Here is an 18868-nt window from a genome sequence, read left to right as displayed (position 1 = left end):
TTCTCGGCAGTACAGGCCAACACGGAAGGACTTTGGCTGACCATGTTCGCAGATGACTACAAACTGGGAGCCATAATCAACTCTCCAGCCGACACAAGCATCCTCCAAAAGGGCCTCATAGAAACAGACAACTGGTGCCAGAACCATGGCCTCAAGCTAAACGCCAAAAAGTGTATAGTCATCCCCTTTGGCGAAAACAAAGTGCCCACAAATTACCACATAGGTGGTAATCCATTAAGTAAAGAAGAAGTCATTAGGGACCTGGGGACCCAAGTTGATAGCAATCTCTCATTTGACAGCCACATGGCCAAAGTGGTTAGAAAAACATTTTATATAGCCCACCTAATCATGAAGGGATTCACATCTAGATCAGGGGAGGTCATCGTGCCTCTTTACTCATCCCTCATCAGGCCCATAATTGAGTACAATGTCCCTTTTGGGATGTACCTTACCCAGACACCTGCAGCAACTGGAAAGACCCCAAAAGTACCTCACCAAGAGGATCAAAGGGCTCAAACAGATGCCATATGCTGCCCGGTTAAAGAAACTCCAGCTCTACTCAGTGGCATACCGCCTGCTCAGAGGCGATCTGTGCCTGACGTATAAAGCCATGTCCAACCCGGAATTAATGGACATGCTGCACCTCAGAAAATCCAAATCCCATCGAGCTATGCGTTCGAGACTTGAACCTCAGCACTGAAATAAATAGGACATGCTGGAGGTACAGATTCATAACCCAGAGGCTCCCTTCACTCTGGAATAAAATCCCAGTCCAGGTTAGGCAGAGTCCCACATTGACTCTCTTCAAGAGGAATCTTGATGAGTGGATGGGAGATCGTAGGTTTACCCCGGCTATCACTTCTGTGTCACTGTTAGACAGAGGCACAGTATACTAACCTCAAAAAAAGGCATAGCAAAATTAATTTAAAATGGGTGGCGAAAGCCAAACACACCCTGGCTAGGCTTATAAATGCCCTAGGGCAGATAGCCTAGTATGAACCTATGATATAAAGTTCTTATCATGGTAAACAGCTCTGCTATTAGCAGTTACTTCAGCAAGAAGAGTTTCAGAGCTACAGGCCCTACTTTTATGCCTAAGGTGGTTTCCAGTGTAGCTCTTAACCAAACAATTCATCTGCCAACCTTTTATCCAAATCCGCAGAACAAGGGGGAGAGAATTCTGCATTCCTTGGACGTACACAGACAACTAAGATTCTACTTAAGCAGGACTAAAGCTCTAAGAAAAACTGAGCAATTACTAGTGACATATGCTGCAGGATCAGAGGGCAAGGCTATTTCAAAGCAGACAATTTCAAAGTGGATAAGCCACTGTGTTTCTGCTACTTACACCATGGTAAACCTGTGCCCAAGGGCATTAGTTCTCATTCCACCAGAGCTGCATCCACTTCAGCAGCCTTTCTAAGGGGAGTACCAACCAAAGACATTCTAGAGGCTGCTACTTGGAGTTCTGTTCACACCTTTACAAAGCATGATCATTTGCCTCTTTACTCTAAATCCAGAGCAGGCTTTGCCACTGCAGTTCTGCAGGGCCTTATAGCCACTCCTAATGCTGTTTAGCTTCAGCCCCCGAACCATAGCTTTGGGATTCTACCCAAATGTAATGACTGCAACAGTGAAACACGAAGAACATAGTACAGTTGTGTACACTTAACATAAATATAGATGTTCGAGTGTATTCACTGTTAGTCCAGGTTACCCTCCCGCCATCCCCCTGTCATTCTAGAGTTTATCTTTCTTTCTCTATCCTCTACAACCTATGTGGTATATTTGCTTGTAGATCAAGGTAAAGTTTATATTGATGCACGTATATATGTATGTATGTGTATATATATATATATATATATATATATATATATATGTGTGTGTGTGTGTGTGTGTATATATATATATATATATATATATATATATATATATATATATATTTTTTTTTTTTTTTTGCTACCTTTTTGGGGGGGCACCTGACATCGGGGGCAAGAAAAACTAATGAAAATGGCGTTGGCTGCATGTTTTATACCCCCTGATGACCTGACGTCATGGAAGAAGAGAGAGCAACTGACGCAGGACCCAAGACTTTGGAATTCAGGCCGACTGAGGGCAACCTGCCAGCAGATTACCCAAATGTATTGACTGCAACAGTGAATACACTCCAACATCTACATTTATGGTAAGTGTACACAACTGTACTTTCCACAGCCTTCCTCAGAGGAGTCCCCTCTAGGGACATCTTGGAAGCTGCCACCTGGACCTCTGTCCATACGTTTACAAAACATTGCCACCTACCTCTTTTTTTCCTAAGTCTAGGGCAGGGTTTGCCTCTGCAGTTTAGCAGGGCTTGTTGACCCATGCCTAGGGCTCTAACCTATCCTTCCACCCCTCTCCTCAGCTTTGGGAATCCTCCCACAGGTGATGACTGCAACATTGAAACACGAAGAACATAGTACAGTTGTGTGCACTTACCATAAATGTAGATGTTCAAGTGTATTCACTGTGGCAGTCCTGGTTTCCCTCCCTCCACCCTCCTTATATCCTCTTTCCCTAGGGGGACATAAGCTTCCCATGGTGGCTTTTAGCCACCAGGACCACTTTACCTTATTTCCTTGTGCTTCTGGCAGGTTAGGCCAAGAAAAACTTATGTAATAATGTCAGCTGCCTTGCTTTATAGCACTGACGACCTGACGTCAGACTACAAGCGACGGTAGCCGATGCAGAAGAACATTCAGGTCGGCCGAGGGCTACCACAGCAGGAATAACCCACAGGTGATGACTGCAACAGTGAATACACTCGAACATCTGCATTTATGGTAAGTGTACACAACTGTACTTTCTACAGTATGAGAAGGTGTTAGAGCAAAGACTGGTATTTCTTTTGCTTTACTATATATAGTTAAGATAACATTATCCAAATTGATTTTTAACTTTATATTTTGTTATCACATTGCCATTTCTGTCTCGGCTAATCATTTTGAAGGCCTCTGTACCAGGAGTGTTGCTGCTTTCAGCTTCAAAAATGCCCATTACAAAATTTATTGCCAGAAGCAGTTTGTGTTCGTTAGAGTTTTTCATCAAGTTTTACTACTTGGATCATATCTCCTGCAAGTTGTATCTTTGGCAATACTGTGTTTTAAGGCTTTGGCTTTGGAAGTGTACAGGTTCTAGTCCTTTTGGAATTTTTAATATACTGCTTGGATCTATTTGTGACTGTAACTCAGTGTAGAGTATCCCATGAAATGTTGTTGTTTGTCTTTCGGCTTTTTCCTGGTAAGGGGTCGCCACAGCGGAACTCCGGTCCACTAATGATTGGCAGTAGATTTTTACGAAACGCCAAAGTGCCATCTCGACGCCCAACCTTCAACGAAGGCACGCCCATTTACTCACACATGTCTTTCGAACGCTGCCCAACCGCAGGGAGGACATGCAGACTCCACACAGAAGGCACTCCCAAGCCAAGCCGAGAATTGAACGGGAGAACCTCTTGCTGTGAGGTAACAACACTACCGCCGTACCTCCGCGGAAACCAGAGTATCCCATGAAATATGATGCAATAAATGTGCAAGTAATAACCTTATAGGTTGATGTGCAGTGAGTATTAATTGCCCTCCTGTATGTGGATTACCACTCCCTGTACTTCACGTGTGGAACTGTCTACCATTTGTCATTCATATGATTAGCTCATTAGCATTAAAAGCTCCCCATCTATATGATACTCATAGAGGACTGTGGTGTCTTATGTGTTCCCTACTTTTTTTGGTCTGAGTTGTATTGCATAGACTTTGAAGAGCTCCTGAATGTGATTTTATTGCAGCTTCGTACTTACTGGAGGTCTAATCCTGTGCTAGTTATAACCTGTTTTTTTTTCTCTAGTTTTCCAATCCTTGCTGAATCGTCCTCCCCTTCCCCCATTGTTGAAGGTTGAGATGAGGCACTTCTGACAGATCTGTAGACCCATCTCATGACATCTGGACGGTTCTGTTGCCCTAGTCCTTTGGAGACCATTTTCTTCTCTGTTAGAATTTGTCTTTCTAATATAATTTTGTTCCACTTTGCGCTTACTGCTTTAGCTGTTCATCTCCTCCAGCCAGGCAGTCTGCTTATTTTCTGATCTGAGAGTGAGGGTCAGCCTGAAAGAGACATGATTAAGGCAGATTTCAAGGATGTTTTGGGATTTGATGTGCTACACCTCTGCACCCACCTAGTAACAACCCATGGGTGGGGTGTGTAGTAGGTGTCATCGCTAAACCATTCCTCGCATTTGCAAAGGGCTCGTGATTTGTTTGTGTTTAGATCCTAAAACCTCTGTACGAATGGGGTTTTTAATGCAGGTAGTTTATTTGTTGTTATAACAAGGTATTTGACTGCATTGGATAAGAAGATGATTTAGACACTAAGACGGCAATCTAGGTGGGAGAGCTGAATGGTTGGTTGGACATCTCTGAAGGCAGTGATGAGAGAGGCCACATACATGGGTAAATATGTGGGTATTTGTTTCGCAAGAATCACGTAAGAGTCTTATGTCGAGTATTGCATAATGCCCTGAGGTAGGGGTCGTAGCATAATGGTGTTCTCACTAAATGGGAGAATTAAAAGACCACTGCATCCAGAAACTTGGGGAATCTTTCTCAAGTATTCTCTTCTACAGTACTTGTGCTCCCTGCATTATCTTTCTAATTGTACTTGGGGGGGTGGGGGTGGGGGTGATGACATGGTTTGTAATTTCATTCTATAGTCAGTGTTTTGGCCTCTCTAGTTTTTCTTTGGACATTCCTTGCACATTGGTGAAAAGAATAAAATACTACCGTAAACTCTGTGACTATGACCAAGTTCCTGTTTTCTTGACAGCAATTGGCAAGTGTGTGCATTTATCATTCTGGACCACTAAAATCCTTTTTATTCATTCATTCATTTTTTTATTTTCAGTGCGTCTTGTATAACACTTTGCTATACTCAAAGTTTTATAGTTCTAAGCCACATAAAATTGTTAAAGGCGATCATTTGTTCCTGATGACGCACATTGGCCTGCTTTAGTTCAGTTTTTAAGTAAAAGTCTTAACGTATACTTGCCAGCCTCAGCCTGTCTTTCACAAGTAATGTGAAACTGCCAAAAGGAAATAGTGTGCTGTCACAAAGACTTGTGTGCAGTGAAGCATCTTCAGGTAGTCTTCAGTAAGAATGAGTATTATCTAGTTATGCTTTTTTATCTTTCACACTTTTGGTTTTGAAGGAAAGGGAAAGTAAAAGTACTTCCTAATGAGAACAACTTAATATGTAGGTGGAACTTTGAAACATATAGAAAAATGACAGCTTTGGTTTAGGTCAGGAACTCTAAGGTGTAGTGTACTTTGGAATTAAACTGACACAACTGTTGAAAAATGGGCTTGATTTGAATGGATGATCATAAGGTGGGGTTGGTCTCTACCAGTATTTAATCCCAGTACTTGGTGCTGCAAAGCTTGGGTTAAGGCACACATAATATGAGGATTTTTTTAAGGAGATTTGATTCAGGGAATGAGTAATGCAGAGGAACATGATTTTGTTTTTTAAAGTGGTAAATGTTTTCTTTTCTGAAGAAGGACTGTGCCAACAAAATATGATTTATTTAGAGGGAACGGTAGTATGGCAAGTCCCAGTATAATGGTTCAAGAGTTGTGGCTCTCTTAAGAGGAAGAACCATGTTTAGTGTTGGGTGAGGGCTTAATTGTCAGATTACTGATGAATTTACCAGAGAGGATATTAGGTTTATGGAATGGTGATTCATCTTAAATTTTTTTAAATGCTTCAACTAGGTTGGTCAGAAAAGCATTTCAGTTTAATGGACCAACTCTGTAAACATACTTTGCTGGTTCTGTAATATGTACCAATACATGCATTGCAGGCTCTTTGTTCAGTATCATTCTCCAGTGCTGTAGAGTGGGAAGTTGTGGAAAGGACACTACATATGGTCAGAAGGCACATTATTTGAATCTGAAGCACCAACATTTTTCCTTAATTTTGACATTTTGCTAACTGTAGTATTGATGCTTTTTTTGTTGTTTTGTTTTCTTTTGCAAATATTCTGAAACTTGTACTGGCATCACTTAAAAATAAGCTTGTAAAATGTTTGGTTTTAACATTTTATGTAATGTGTTTGCTGATTGAACTCTCTTCCTACAAGGGAGTGCTCTGACTGTGTGATCCATGGCATAATTAGCAATGTTGGTATTCATTTTTATTTGTATTGTTTTTCTCTCCATTTGCTTGCCAACCATCAGTTTTCCCTTGTTTCCTAATAGCCATCAGAGTTTTTGGGTTATCCTAACTCTCATTCTCCATGTGACAGCTGGGATGTGTGATACTTCCACAGTTTTGGGTCCATTAATTTATACTTCTGTCCTGCAGCTTTGGAATGAGAATGAGTAGCTTGGTGGGACCTCTTCCTGAGCCCTTCTTTCTGTGACATGTCATACCCACCCTTTGCTGGGTGTCACTGGGGCTGCTTTCCAGTTTTCCCCCCAGGATGAATGAGGCTGTGTCAGCTCTCTCCCATTCCTTCTCTCATACTGGCTCCTTCAGTGACCTGATGCTAGTCTATCTCCGGTTGTCCACTTCATTGTTGAGTCTTTACTTAACTGTAGTACCGAGCCTTCTTTCTCTCTCTCCCTTTTTCTTTTCAATTGCCGTTAAATGTATTTTATTCCTTGCTGTGAAGTGCTGTCTCAGTGCCCTCATATAGGTAATGTTTGTAGCTGATGAAATATATATGTCTTTAGGACATTATTCTAATGTTTGTTTAAAAAAAGGGGTTAATATTTGACCTGTATATTTTTCTGCTTTGTATCCAGTTAAATGCAGCTCACATTTGGAAAACATGTTCCAATGAGAGGATTGGTTAAGCCTGAAGCATTTTCATTTTATGTATGATATACTGGGCATGGTCTGTTTTTTTGACCAGGTAAAAAAAATTGTGAAGAGCTAGAGAAACTACATAATTTCTTTCTTGTGTGTAGAGAAGGATGTTAGTTTTTTTTTTTTTCGTTTTTCATATTTAAGTATCCCATTTCAGTGGATAAATTCTTATGCGGAAGAGTTAAATACAGCATCAGCATCTTTAAATGAAAGATATGCTTATTTTTTAGTTGCGCCTGATACCATCAACAACCATGTGAAGACTTGTCGAGAAGAACAGAAGAATTTACATTTTTTTGCTCCTGAATATGGAGGTAAGCCCGACATTTTAAAACATGTGTTTGTGTAAAATAAAATCTGTACTACTATTATTTGATCAATTTACACAGTAAAATGATAATTTTAGCCCAATGTGGGCATTTTTTTTCTTTGGTCCATATTTGTTTGACAGGATATGTTAGACTACTTCTGCTACATGGCACAAAGGGATAAAGCGCTGACTGTACCCAGACAGCTTGGTGCTGGGGGAGGCCTCTGTGGAGATGGGAGTGAAACACCCAACTCCTCCTCACCTGGTATGATTTGACACGGCACTCTGTCTCTGGAGGATGGTACCTTGTGCAAAAGGACTGTGTCCGCGATCCTTGACAGACAGTGTACGACACTGTAGGTGGAACTGGTGCATGAGTGAAGCCTACATGCATCAAATAATTGGTATTGCAAGGTCATATTAGCCATTTCTGGTATTGCTGTAGGGCTTGAATGAAGAAAAACCTGATGGCTGCTTGAATAATGGTATTCCATGACAGGCAGTCACCAGAGGAAAAAGATGAGACAGATGAGTCATGGGAAGTCTGATGGTCAGCTGATGGTGGTGGCGGAGGGAGAGGGTTGATATAAAAATGTTGTAAAATGAGGTTATAGCTGGGATGTAGACTTGGTAGCTGATTCCCGACCGCTTTGAAATTATCTGGCAAATGTATTCACCTGTAGAAGTTTAATGGCAGGTGTAGGTGGCAGTATGTAAAATTCCATTTACTAAAAGGCATTGTACATCTGAGTTTGGCCATCTGTACAGAACTACATTTTAAGTAGATATTCTGAAGACCATTTTTCTTACAGCCTCTCAAGAAATGTTTCAACATGAATGCATTCCTTTGGGAATGGTCACTATAACAGTGTAAATAAATGTACAAAATGGAGCGACCAGTGTTGACCAAAACCACTAGTACAAAACGCACACTGTCAGCAGTCAGGAAATCTCGAAAAAGTTTTCTTATGTAGTCGAACACAAATAGCAGCAACCAAAGAATTCAGCGGTAAAATCCACTTTAATAGTATTACTGGAAAACCATCGGATTTTGGATTGAGCGCTTTCATCCCCTGACTGGGGATTTCATCAGAATCAAAACCCATTTCATTTGAACCAGTGTTATATTCATTAGTATAGGCAAAGGCATGGATACGCTTTTCTTTATCTAGCAAATGTATTTGTTGTGTTCAACCACAGTTTGTTAAACTTCACATGCCAATAACTGTGCAGTCACAGCTTCGAGTTTCCTTGTTAGCTGGGGCATGATAGGGGAACAGTAGTTAGCAAGCAGGACATCTGTTTTGGAGAATTCAAAAGCACTTCTTCCCACTTTGTCCACGAGATGACAGCTTCATTTCTGAGGACTCATGTGTAGATACGCTCTGAGATGACACTACCAATGCATACAGTTCACTTCTGGTGCTTTATAACGCCTTCAAGAGAAAGTTAATACATTTCTCAGGATTACTGTCCCAACAGTCTTTCCAGCTTAGAGACAGTAGCGTACTAGCACACTGTAGAATAATTGCCTGAGAACAGGTTTCTTTAGGTCAGAGGCTTCCTTCTCCAGGAATAAAGAATTAGCAGGCTTACTTTGTACTGGAATACTATTTCTCTTACTCTTCTCCACTGAGGTATCTTAGTTGAGTCCTCCCTAGCTCACTTCATCAGACCAATTCTCTGAACTACTGACACTTCACCCAAACTTTCCAGTTTTACTGTTAAAGTGGATTTTATTGCCAAATTCTTTGGTTGTTGCTATTTGTGTTAGACTACACAAGAAAACCTTTTTGAGATTTCCTGATCACAATAACAATGTATCATAATGTTTGTTACAGATCACCTACCTGCAACTACATTCCAGAGTTTTCGTTAACAGTACTGTATTCACCATGAAAGCCTCAGCTGGTCCCATACCAACATTCCACAGAACTTTTGTGGTTGTGTGAAGCAGTCGTATATACCCAGTGCTAGCAGGAGACTCATTAATTTATTTGGCTCACTTCTACCGCTTCATAACCCACATCAGTAGTAGAGTAATTTCAGAAGTGTATTTGTTCCTGCTCCATTACTATTTATTTTTGACCAGCTATGTTTAGACAGACTGCAGCTAAATGTCAATTTATGATTATGGTAGGCTATTTCTAGTCATTTTGCATGCTTTTGTGTTTTGATTATTTTCACATTTTATTAAACACTGTTGTACTGAAAATGGGTAACAGAAAAAAAGTAAGTAGTCATTAAGCCTTCCACAAGTGAGTTCTCAATCAAAGCTGTTGAACTGAAGAAGTCAGTCTGTGTGATTTTCAGTTACTATTTCTTGAGTGACACCTAAACACAGGAACATGTAGTAGTTTTTTTTAAGTACCTTAGATGTTCAAACCAGCCTTGGTGCTAATAGAAGATAGTGTCTCAGCAGTACACTGTGTTGGTGTCTGTTAGACTGTGCAAGTACTACAGCTGTCAAAAATGGATGAGCCTAGTGCCTTCAGGTTCATTGGATCAGCCCTCCTTTTACTATTTATTTTTGGTGAGAGTATTTAAACATTTTTCAAAAAAACTACTTTAAAGCAAGAGGTTCCTAGTAACCTTGCCAGACCAATGTCAGTCTGTATGTAGTACACTAAGATGTAAATCTTCCAGGTTACCTTTGAAGGTTCAAAGGAATAGGACGAGAATGTTTTCCTCTTAAATATGCGTCATAAAAATCTACATCACTAACATTTTTATCTTCTTGTCTGGATTCTGATAGGGGAAGTTCTTCATCTCAGTCTTCAGGATGTCTAACAGAAAATGTCAGTTATATGGGTGAGCATTGCAGATGACCTACAGGAAACAAGGAACCTGTCACCAAAAAAGTGATACAGAAATAATGAAGGCTTCTGTGCAGTGCTGTCATTTTATTAAACTCTTAAGGAATAAGGATGTTGTAAAAGCTACTAGTCATGTACTTGGTGCACAATGTGTCTTCCTTGAGAAAGCTGACAGAATGCATAGGACACCTGTAGATAGGCAGTACAGAGGAGTATGATCATTCTACTTTTATCCCCACATTATCAAAGTGGGAAAGCTGTTCTCCCTAGATGAGTATGGTTAAAAAAAAAATTTAAAAAAAGCTTAAGCAGTTAGTGCATTAACTGCCAGAGCTCCTGATTATTTAGCACACGTGGCTTCTTATAAAACTACACTGGGAGACCATATGCTTAAAACTTGTCTGTTTCTAATAGTAAAATTAATAATAGGATAAAAAGGTCAGTGGTTAATGTATATGAAATAGAAGTTCATATACTGAAATGTGATTTTAATGTTGTTGATGCTACCTCAGGGAGAGGATTTTTGCATTGTTAGAATGGAGTCTTGTATTAAAGATGCTGGAGACAAATTATCGAATGCTCATTTGACAATATATATTTGGTCAAACAGGCAAAATATTACTGTGAATCTTGAAGTAAATTCTGATCACTTTTGATAGAGATGCACATGCCCCCAGCCGTCTTTACTTTGGGGGCCTCTTTTTAAAGGAAAGGGGTCACATCTTGGCATTTCTGCAAAAAGAATAGTTGAAAGGCTAGCTGTCCAATAATCTAATCTCTGCAGAGACGTGCATTACCAAAGACCTTCAGAATGACTCTTACCTACCTTCCTGTTTACTCTTCATCTGCCTTTTTTAAACCACCTTTATTGAATTACCATTTGTGACATAGGCAGATTTATATAAAAATAATCAAACTGTATTAAGTTCATGTTTACAAACATTACAGTTCACATATATTGCTGTATATCATAACCTAAGCAACATTACATAAATTATTAAATTCCTGTTCTCCCTTGAAAAAAAATGTGTGTGTATGTGTATATATATATATATATATATATATATATATATATATATATATATATATATATATATATATATATCTTTATTAAACCATCATTTGCGACATAGGCAGTGTGCGTCGTAGAAGGTGATATAGTGCAGTACAGTTTCTTACATTGCCCTCTTAACAAGTACAGCAAGCCGTATAGTTAATGAATCAGCTGTTAAAGAAGGTACTACAGCAGCAGTATGCTTAGAAAAAAAATAAGTTTGAGATTTTATTCCAGATGAACATTGGCTCTAGGTGATTGCCATCTCAACCCCCATGTGTAAAAATGGGAAAAGTGGTTGTGGATGGATGGATTTTTAATTACAGAAGAAAATAAAATGTAAAAGCCAGTTTTAAATGGAAAAAAACTTTTAAATACAAAAGCTGAAAAAAAATCAGTATATATATTTAAGTATGTAGCAGAATTCTTGTAGGGCAACCCTGGACATTGAAGAGGCCTATTTACATATTCCAGCCTTAAGACAAAATAGCATATCACTACTTTTAGTTTTCATTTGTAATGTTTGTGTTACTGAATGCCTCTTGAGAATGTCCGGGTTTGCACATCTCAGGAGATAGTTTTCCTCTAATAAGACAAAACTGATAATGGCAAAAACATTTTTAACTTGGCCTCTGGAGATAACAGATTTTGATTCTTTTAACATCAGTCAGATTTATTTGGAGTTTGTGCATATTTGGAAGCACGATAATTGACTGATTCTTCTAAAATCAAATCAGTCATTTGGAAAGCCACAAACATGGAAAACCTAGGGGAAAATGCACAGGAAAACCTGGAAAATGAGCATTGTGATGGTGGGCAAGCTTCTCTGCACCATCCATGTGGTGGTCTTACCCAACACCCCCCTCTAAAATGTGTCAGTAAGTTCAGGTTAAACCACTGATTAACTAATGATACTGGAGGACCAGAAAACGAAAACTGATGGTTCTATTCCCACACCATCGGCATGCATCTTCCTGTAGTTGACTGTACAGTGCTGCACTCATGAGGTGCCATCCTTCAGAGACATTAAGCTAAAATCTCATATGCCTGAGTTGGTGGGATCTCAGGTGGTTATAAAGAATTGTGGCACTCTTTGAAAATGAAATAGTTGAATTTTGTAAGTGCCCCAGCTAAAATTCCCCAGGTATTACAAATACTTCCTAGATTTCCCATGAAAATAGACTACAAGCCTAGTGTAGCCTGACATCGTCAGAAAACATGAAAGAGAGTACAATTTCACAGTCCTACATCCATGATCAAAGGATGTATACCCTGGGATCTTGCATTGAAATGCCACAAGTTTGATGAGGGGCAATGTTAACATTTTCAAGGGTTTTACTCTTCATGGTTGTGTGATGTGGAATTGGTACACAACAGTGAGGGTGTGTGTATAGGGAGAGGCTTGTTCACCTGTCTTTCCATGTACGATTTATGTTTATGTTCTTTTACATTGATTCATTAATTCTTTTCTTTGTTAATAGAGTCAGTCTACTGACATGAATCCCTGGATTCAAATTTGGTTAAAGCTTTCCCTGTATAACACAAACGGGTGAAAATTCAGCAGCATTTATGGCAGATTTTGTCCAGCAGCAAGGGATTGTAGCAAGACAGCTTGAGAGTTGTGAGGTACTCGTCTTGCAGAAATTTATTTGAGGAAAACTGAGTTTCTCCATAAAAAAAGTCTGTGGAATCATGCCAAGGTTTCCTTAGAAATTATTATTCCTATTCCTTATTACCTAAAGAACAAATTCCTGGGGTGGTCAGACATTGCAAGCTTACAGTTGGAATTGCACTTTTCTTATATGAGAATGCAGTATTAGATAACAGGCTGTTTGGATTATGCCTGTAGTCTCAACAAGAGATACCGTTTTGAATCCGTCTGAAAATAGCTGAAAGCAGTTCAGATTGTAATAGATTTTCCGGACAGTTTTTGACCAGGACACGTAAAAGCCAAGACGTATAGATTGACAATGATGTGATATGTAATTCACAAAGAAAAAATCCCTTTCCATCTATGCAGGGAGGCAGCTTTCTTTTAGTTGTGGTGCTATAGAGGGGTGGATGAGCTTAACTGCTGCTCCATGTGCAGAGTTTATATTTGTGACACAGAGATGATGACCTTTGGATAAAATTTAGTGGAGTAGCAGAAAAAGCTACTGGAAGTGTGGGATAAAAAAGGAAGACGAGAGGAAATTCAGGATATGAAGGAGACAGTTTATTGACTGAAGAATTCTCCCAGATGGTGCAGCGTGAACAGTATCCTTAAAATTCTGAAACAAAGCAAGACAGAGTAGAGGGGGGTTTATAAATGTGGATACTCCTTTAGCAAGTGTGAAAGACTTTTTATGATCAATGCAAAACCACCAGTATGCAGTTGTCAGACTATAGCAGTGGCTAATTAAATGTGAAGTAGAGAATATAGAGGTTGTGAACTCATGCAGAAAAAGTAAATCTAGACTTGAGGGCAGGTTGTGATTATCTGCTATACGAGTCAGACACTGAGGGCTAAGAATTGGCATGCAAGATGGAGCCCAGTGGAAAAAGTGCAGATAACTGAAATTCTGGAACAGGAGGAAGTTTTGGATGGTGTAGCTTCTATTCAGGATTAATTGGTGGAATAAAGAGGGCTTCATGCAACACAGATTTGAATGGAAAGGACTCTTAAACTTTATTTACCAATTCAGAGGGATGAACTGAAGGGCGGTCACAGTGGTGCAGCGGTTAGCATTGCCTCCTCACAGCAAGAGGTTCTCTGGTTCGATTCTCGGCTGGGTTGCCTTCTGTGCGGAGTCTGCATGTCCTCCCTGTGGTCGCGTGGGTTTTCTCCCACGTGCCAACGACATGCAGTAGGTGGATTGGACACTCTAAATTGGCCCCTAGGTGTGTGTGTGTGTGTGTGTGTGTGTGTGTGTGTGTGTGTGTGTGTGTGTGTGTGTGTGTGTGTGCGCGCGCCTTCTGTGGAAGATTGGGTGCCGAGCTGACAACTCGATATCGTAAAACTCCACTGACAATCATGAGTGGACAGATGATCCGCTGTGGCGACCCCTAACCGGGAAAAAGCCGAAAGAGAGATGAACTGAAACAACCCCAGCATGATTTTAATATGCTTTGAAATGTCTAAGTGTCTGGTAAATCATCAAATGCTATATCTTGTTGTGTCGATAAGGGAGTATTTGTAAGGTGGAAAAACAAGATTTAAAAAAAAAAAATCATGACTTTTTGTTACAGAAAAAGTGTGCTAACTTTATGGTTGTGAAGGAAGTGTTGACGGAGGAAATTTAAATTTTGTTTGTTATATCCAGCTATGTTTTGAATTTTCTTTCAGTATGGTGGTAGAACATTCATGGATCTTCAATAAGCTACACAGGTGATTGGTCTGTTTGTGAGCCTTCAGAGTAATCAACTGGAGAGAAAAAAGGGGCAAGGGTAGAGTTACGAACGTGTACTGAAATAGACTGTAGATGGTAAAGGACATGGATGGAGTTAAGGAATAAAAGACCAAAGCCATAGAGTGCAGATAACTGCATTGAATTAACTGAAACACATTAGAAGATCTGGCGGAGGAAAGGATTTAGGAACCTTTGCAATGCAAATGGTACAGAAATTAAAATCTGCTGATTTGTGCAAGCTTGCCAGGCAGGTGAGAGGCAGTGGATTAAATGAAGATAAGGTATTCAGTAAAATATTTGGACATGTTGCATTAAGTACAACACCACTGAGAATTATGACCATGCTTCAAGTGGGTTACTGTAAATCGGCAAGGAGATGGGGGACTTACCTACACTAGAGAAACTAAATCCTTTATCCTGTCTGGGAATATGGTGGTGAGGATAGCCATGAATAACATAATTTGGAAGACACCCTGGATGTGATTGGAGTAATTGGATGATAACTGTATGGGGATATTTTTCTGTGTAGCTGGGTTAAGTACTTTATGTGTACAGTTTGTTGGGGAATTTTTGTTTGTTATACAGGGGCAAACATGAATCATGAACTAATTATTAAAGATCCAGTGGTTTGGAAGGGAACTGTGTTTAATGTTGTTTTATGTGCTCATCCCTGTTTGCATTGAATTTGGAGTCCTTAGTAAGTAGTGCCAATTAAAATTTATGATCTAAATGGGTGTGGAATAATGGGAGAGGAATTCAAAATACCTTTATTCTTGGGTTATGTTTTTTTATTTATTTGCCTGAACCTAAAAGAGATGGTTTGTATACCTGATGAGTTTTAAGACGTGTATGGCTATAAAGTCAGTAAAATGAAAAGTAAGACATTGCAAAGTGCCTTGTCAGGGAAAGTGAGAATATTTGCAGAAAGATTAGTTTGTAAAATACTTCAGGGTTTGGTTAAAGTATACTTTATAAGGATTATTTCGTGGGAGTGGATCTTAATAAGTTGATTAGTAGCCAAGCCTTGATAACTGAAGGTGTAAAATTATTGCATTGGAACTGGATCAAAAGGTACAAGTTTTGCGTTTCTTTACTTTTTAAAATTTGTCTGGAAGAATGTGATGCGAGATTATACATGCGAAGAGGTAGCTCAAAAACGCCATGAATAAATTAATACTTTAAGCATGTTAGGTAATACGTTACGTTGGTGTGGTTCCAGTTTTCTGGTTATTCTTTATTTACTGGTTGGTGTGTTTCATTTGTATTTTCAGTTAAAGCATGTTTGGTTGAAGTGTACCTTAGTACCTTATTGAGAGCTTTACTATGAAGCCATGCAGTTTGAGATGTGGAGATGATTTTTACAGTCCTAACTTAGAGAAAGGAAGATAATGGTCTACGATGGGAAGATTTGCTTGTATTATAAACAAACTTTTGGGTAGTGTGAAGCACTTAATTAAAAGGGAAGCATAATTAGGAAATGTTTTACCTGTGAATGAAAATAGAATTGGTATTCCAGAGGATGGGAGGATTGTATCATTGACAGGTGGATGGAGGGTAGTGCATTACGACTAGCTGCTACAAGATAAGTATCTCTGTTGTGAGCAAGCAGTTCAGAGGATTTGACTCCCATGCTGTTTAAAGTTATAAAATGAAGGGATATTATGACTTAAATCTGATGTTGAATGGAGCTTATACAGAAGTCTTCTGTTAAGGTCATACAGTGTGTGTATATTGGAGGCTAGAGAAAATATGTTGTTACTTAAGTTAAGACTTGTAAAGTGTTGATTGAACTGGGAGAAAATGTTGTGTTAAGGCTTGAGTGAGAGAAAAATGCTGGATTACATTAAATATAGAAAAACGGAAAATTGTATACCAAATGCTGTAATATGCTACCAAGTTATGTTTTCCATTTTTCACTTGGAAGGGTTTTCATAAATGACCATGTTTGTGAAAAATGTACCCAAATCTAGCTTGTGAAGTGTAGTGTGGGTTGTTGGTACAAGGGAGCACACATTTTGGTATTACTATTAAAGACCTCTTTAAATTAGACTATGACCCATTCTGTGATCATAACTAAGTTATTGTATGTTTGAGACATGGATGGCAAGCAACTCGCCTGAAAATTGAAACTAGAGGTAAATATTGACATTCATTTTAAGAACATATAATGATTTAGTGACCAAATTATAATTCTTTATAGTACATAGAGCTTTAGTTGTTTCATAAACTACTACTGATGCACAGAGAGAGAGAATAGAATGTATAGGAGAGCCAAGTGTTTTACAGGTTTGAAAACTAATACTTCTGATGTAGACTCTTGTCTTTCTAGCACATAGAGCTTCAACTTCTCCAGTGAGCTACAAGACAGATAAAAAAGGGGGAGGAAACATGCATTGTAGGTGCACATATTTAACAGCTTTGAAAGCTCTAATCATACCTGCTAGTTTGTGTGAGGCTGTGTTAAATGTATCTGATTATTTGCACTGCAGTTTTTAAAGCTGCCAATGAATGTTGCCACACAAATTGTATTAAAAGTTGGTTGAGATTCCTGTCAGTGTCCTGTGATGGTTGCTGTGTATGCTGCATAAAATTAGAGCAGCTTAGTAAGGTTCTTAAGAGCCCTTGTTAAGTACTTTTGTCAGAAAGGTTCTTAAGTGTGTCATGTCCAAATTCACAACACAATTCCAGTGACCCATATTACTACTCATGAAAGACAAATCAGAAAGTAGTTAGTGTTGGGTATGATAGAATATTGCAGTGTTGAAAACTAGAAAGAGTTGATTGCTGTTTTTTGAGGTTAGTGTCTAAGAAAGTTATTTCAAGGAAGTGGAAGTCCAAAGAATTATTGGGTAGTGGTCTTATTTTATTAATGGGTACGTTAGAAATGAGAATAGAGTAATACAAATAACATCTTGGGAAAAGTGCTGTGAAATATGGGTGCCGTGGGAAGTGTTCAATGTAGGAAATGGAAAGGAGAGGAATTAATTAGGATAGGATGACAGTTAAATGCTTTGAATGTGAATGTCTGTAAAATAAAGCACCTCTGACAAAATATATTGTGCAATTATGACTAAATAAAGCATTAGGAGTGAGTTACTAGTATGTTGTGCTAGTATTGTTTTGGTTTCCTTTTCTCTTTTTCTATCTTGACACACTAACTCTGACGTACGTGACTACGTGGAACTGAATAAGTAAACTGAAAAGAAGAGATGATGTGTTTTAAGATGGAAGACTTAAATAGATATTTTAATTTCTGAAGTCGTCCCATGGCAGTTAAGTTTCAAAAGCACAAAGGTTGTTGTGAATCATTAAATATTTTATTATTCCTGTACTGATCAGATGTAGTCATTCAAGATTATGCCAATTTCCTGGCTTCATACCTTGTAGACGTGCCACATAGAAGGACTTTTTGACAACGGTGGCAATGTGGTGGTCGAAGAGGTTGCTGTCAACCTGCGTCTCCAGATCTCTTATAATGCCTTCAGTGTTCAGTGGGCTCCCATCGATGTGGGTAATTAGTGGGAACTGAGTTTTTACCAAAGGGGATGACAATGCATTTTTTAACATTAAGCTTAAGGCCATGGTTTCAACACCAGTCATTGGTCTTAGTGACGCCTTTCTGTAGGATGTCTGAATCACTTGGGGAGATGATAATGGCTTCCAGCTTGCAGTAGTCTGTGAACTTGGACAGCCAGAGTCCCTTTGTGTTGGCCTGGGCTTCTGTGAATTAGATGCCGAATAGGAAGGGACCCAGGAGTGATCCCTGTGGGACTGTAGTCATGACTGGTCAGCAGTCAGACTTGGAGTCCTCTACTTTCACACTGTGTGTTCTATCTGTGAACCAGTTTGCAACCCACCTAGTGATATATAAGGGTTGATATCTAGTTTGGTGAGTTTGTCAGTAATTCGAGTGAGGAATGGTATCAAAGGCCTTGGCCAGATCAAGGTAGCCTGTATGCACTGCCTTACCTTCATCTGCAGCACTGGTAATTGACTCAAAGAAGTCAACCGGGTTGAGCAGGCATGATCTCCCTTTCACAAAGTCAAATTGCGTGGGGTCTAGAGTTTGGAGATTTCCTATATCTTTGTTAATCAGGTCCATGATGTGCTCCATAGCTTTACATATCAGACTCGTCAGGCTAATGGGGCGATAATTCCAATGGTCTGTAGTTGCCCCCCCTTTATGGAGAGGATAACTGTAGCAGTGCACCATTTGATAGGGACAAAGCCTTAGGTGAGGCTGTGACTTAACATGGCACACAGATGTGGTGCCAGTTCACTTTGTAGTTCATGTAGAACATAGCCGGGGATATTATTGGGTCCCATGAAAGCTGTATTCTAGGCCTTGGACAATGCATCTTTAACCTGTGCTGCAGTAATGCTGGGTGTCTGGCATTCT

General features: G+C 39.3%; 1 protein-coding gene across 4 annotated transcripts in view; it reads left to right on the top strand.

The window, feature by feature from the left end:
* NRBP1 (nuclear receptor binding protein 1) overlaps positions 1–18868 on the top strand; it is a 1787342-nt gene that overhangs the window by 940327 nt on the left and 828147 nt on the right. For all 4 annotated transcript variants that reach the window (XM_044061499.1, XM_044061500.1, XM_044061497.1 and 1 more), the window contains one exon: positions 7131–7214. In XM_044061499.1, coding sequence (XP_043917434.1) covers positions 7131–7214 — 84 coding nt within the window. The remainder of the gene's footprint in view (positions 1–7130; positions 7215–18868) is intronic.

Source organism: Protopterus annectens, chromosome 2.part0, assembly GCF_019279795.1.
Source record: "Protopterus annectens isolate FY-2018-M chromosome 2.part0, PAN1.0, whole genome shotgun sequence".
Taxonomy (NCBI): domain Eukaryota; kingdom Metazoa; phylum Chordata; order Ceratodontiformes; family Protopteridae; genus Protopterus; species Protopterus annectens.
This window is presented reverse-complemented; position numbering and strand designations above follow the sequence as displayed.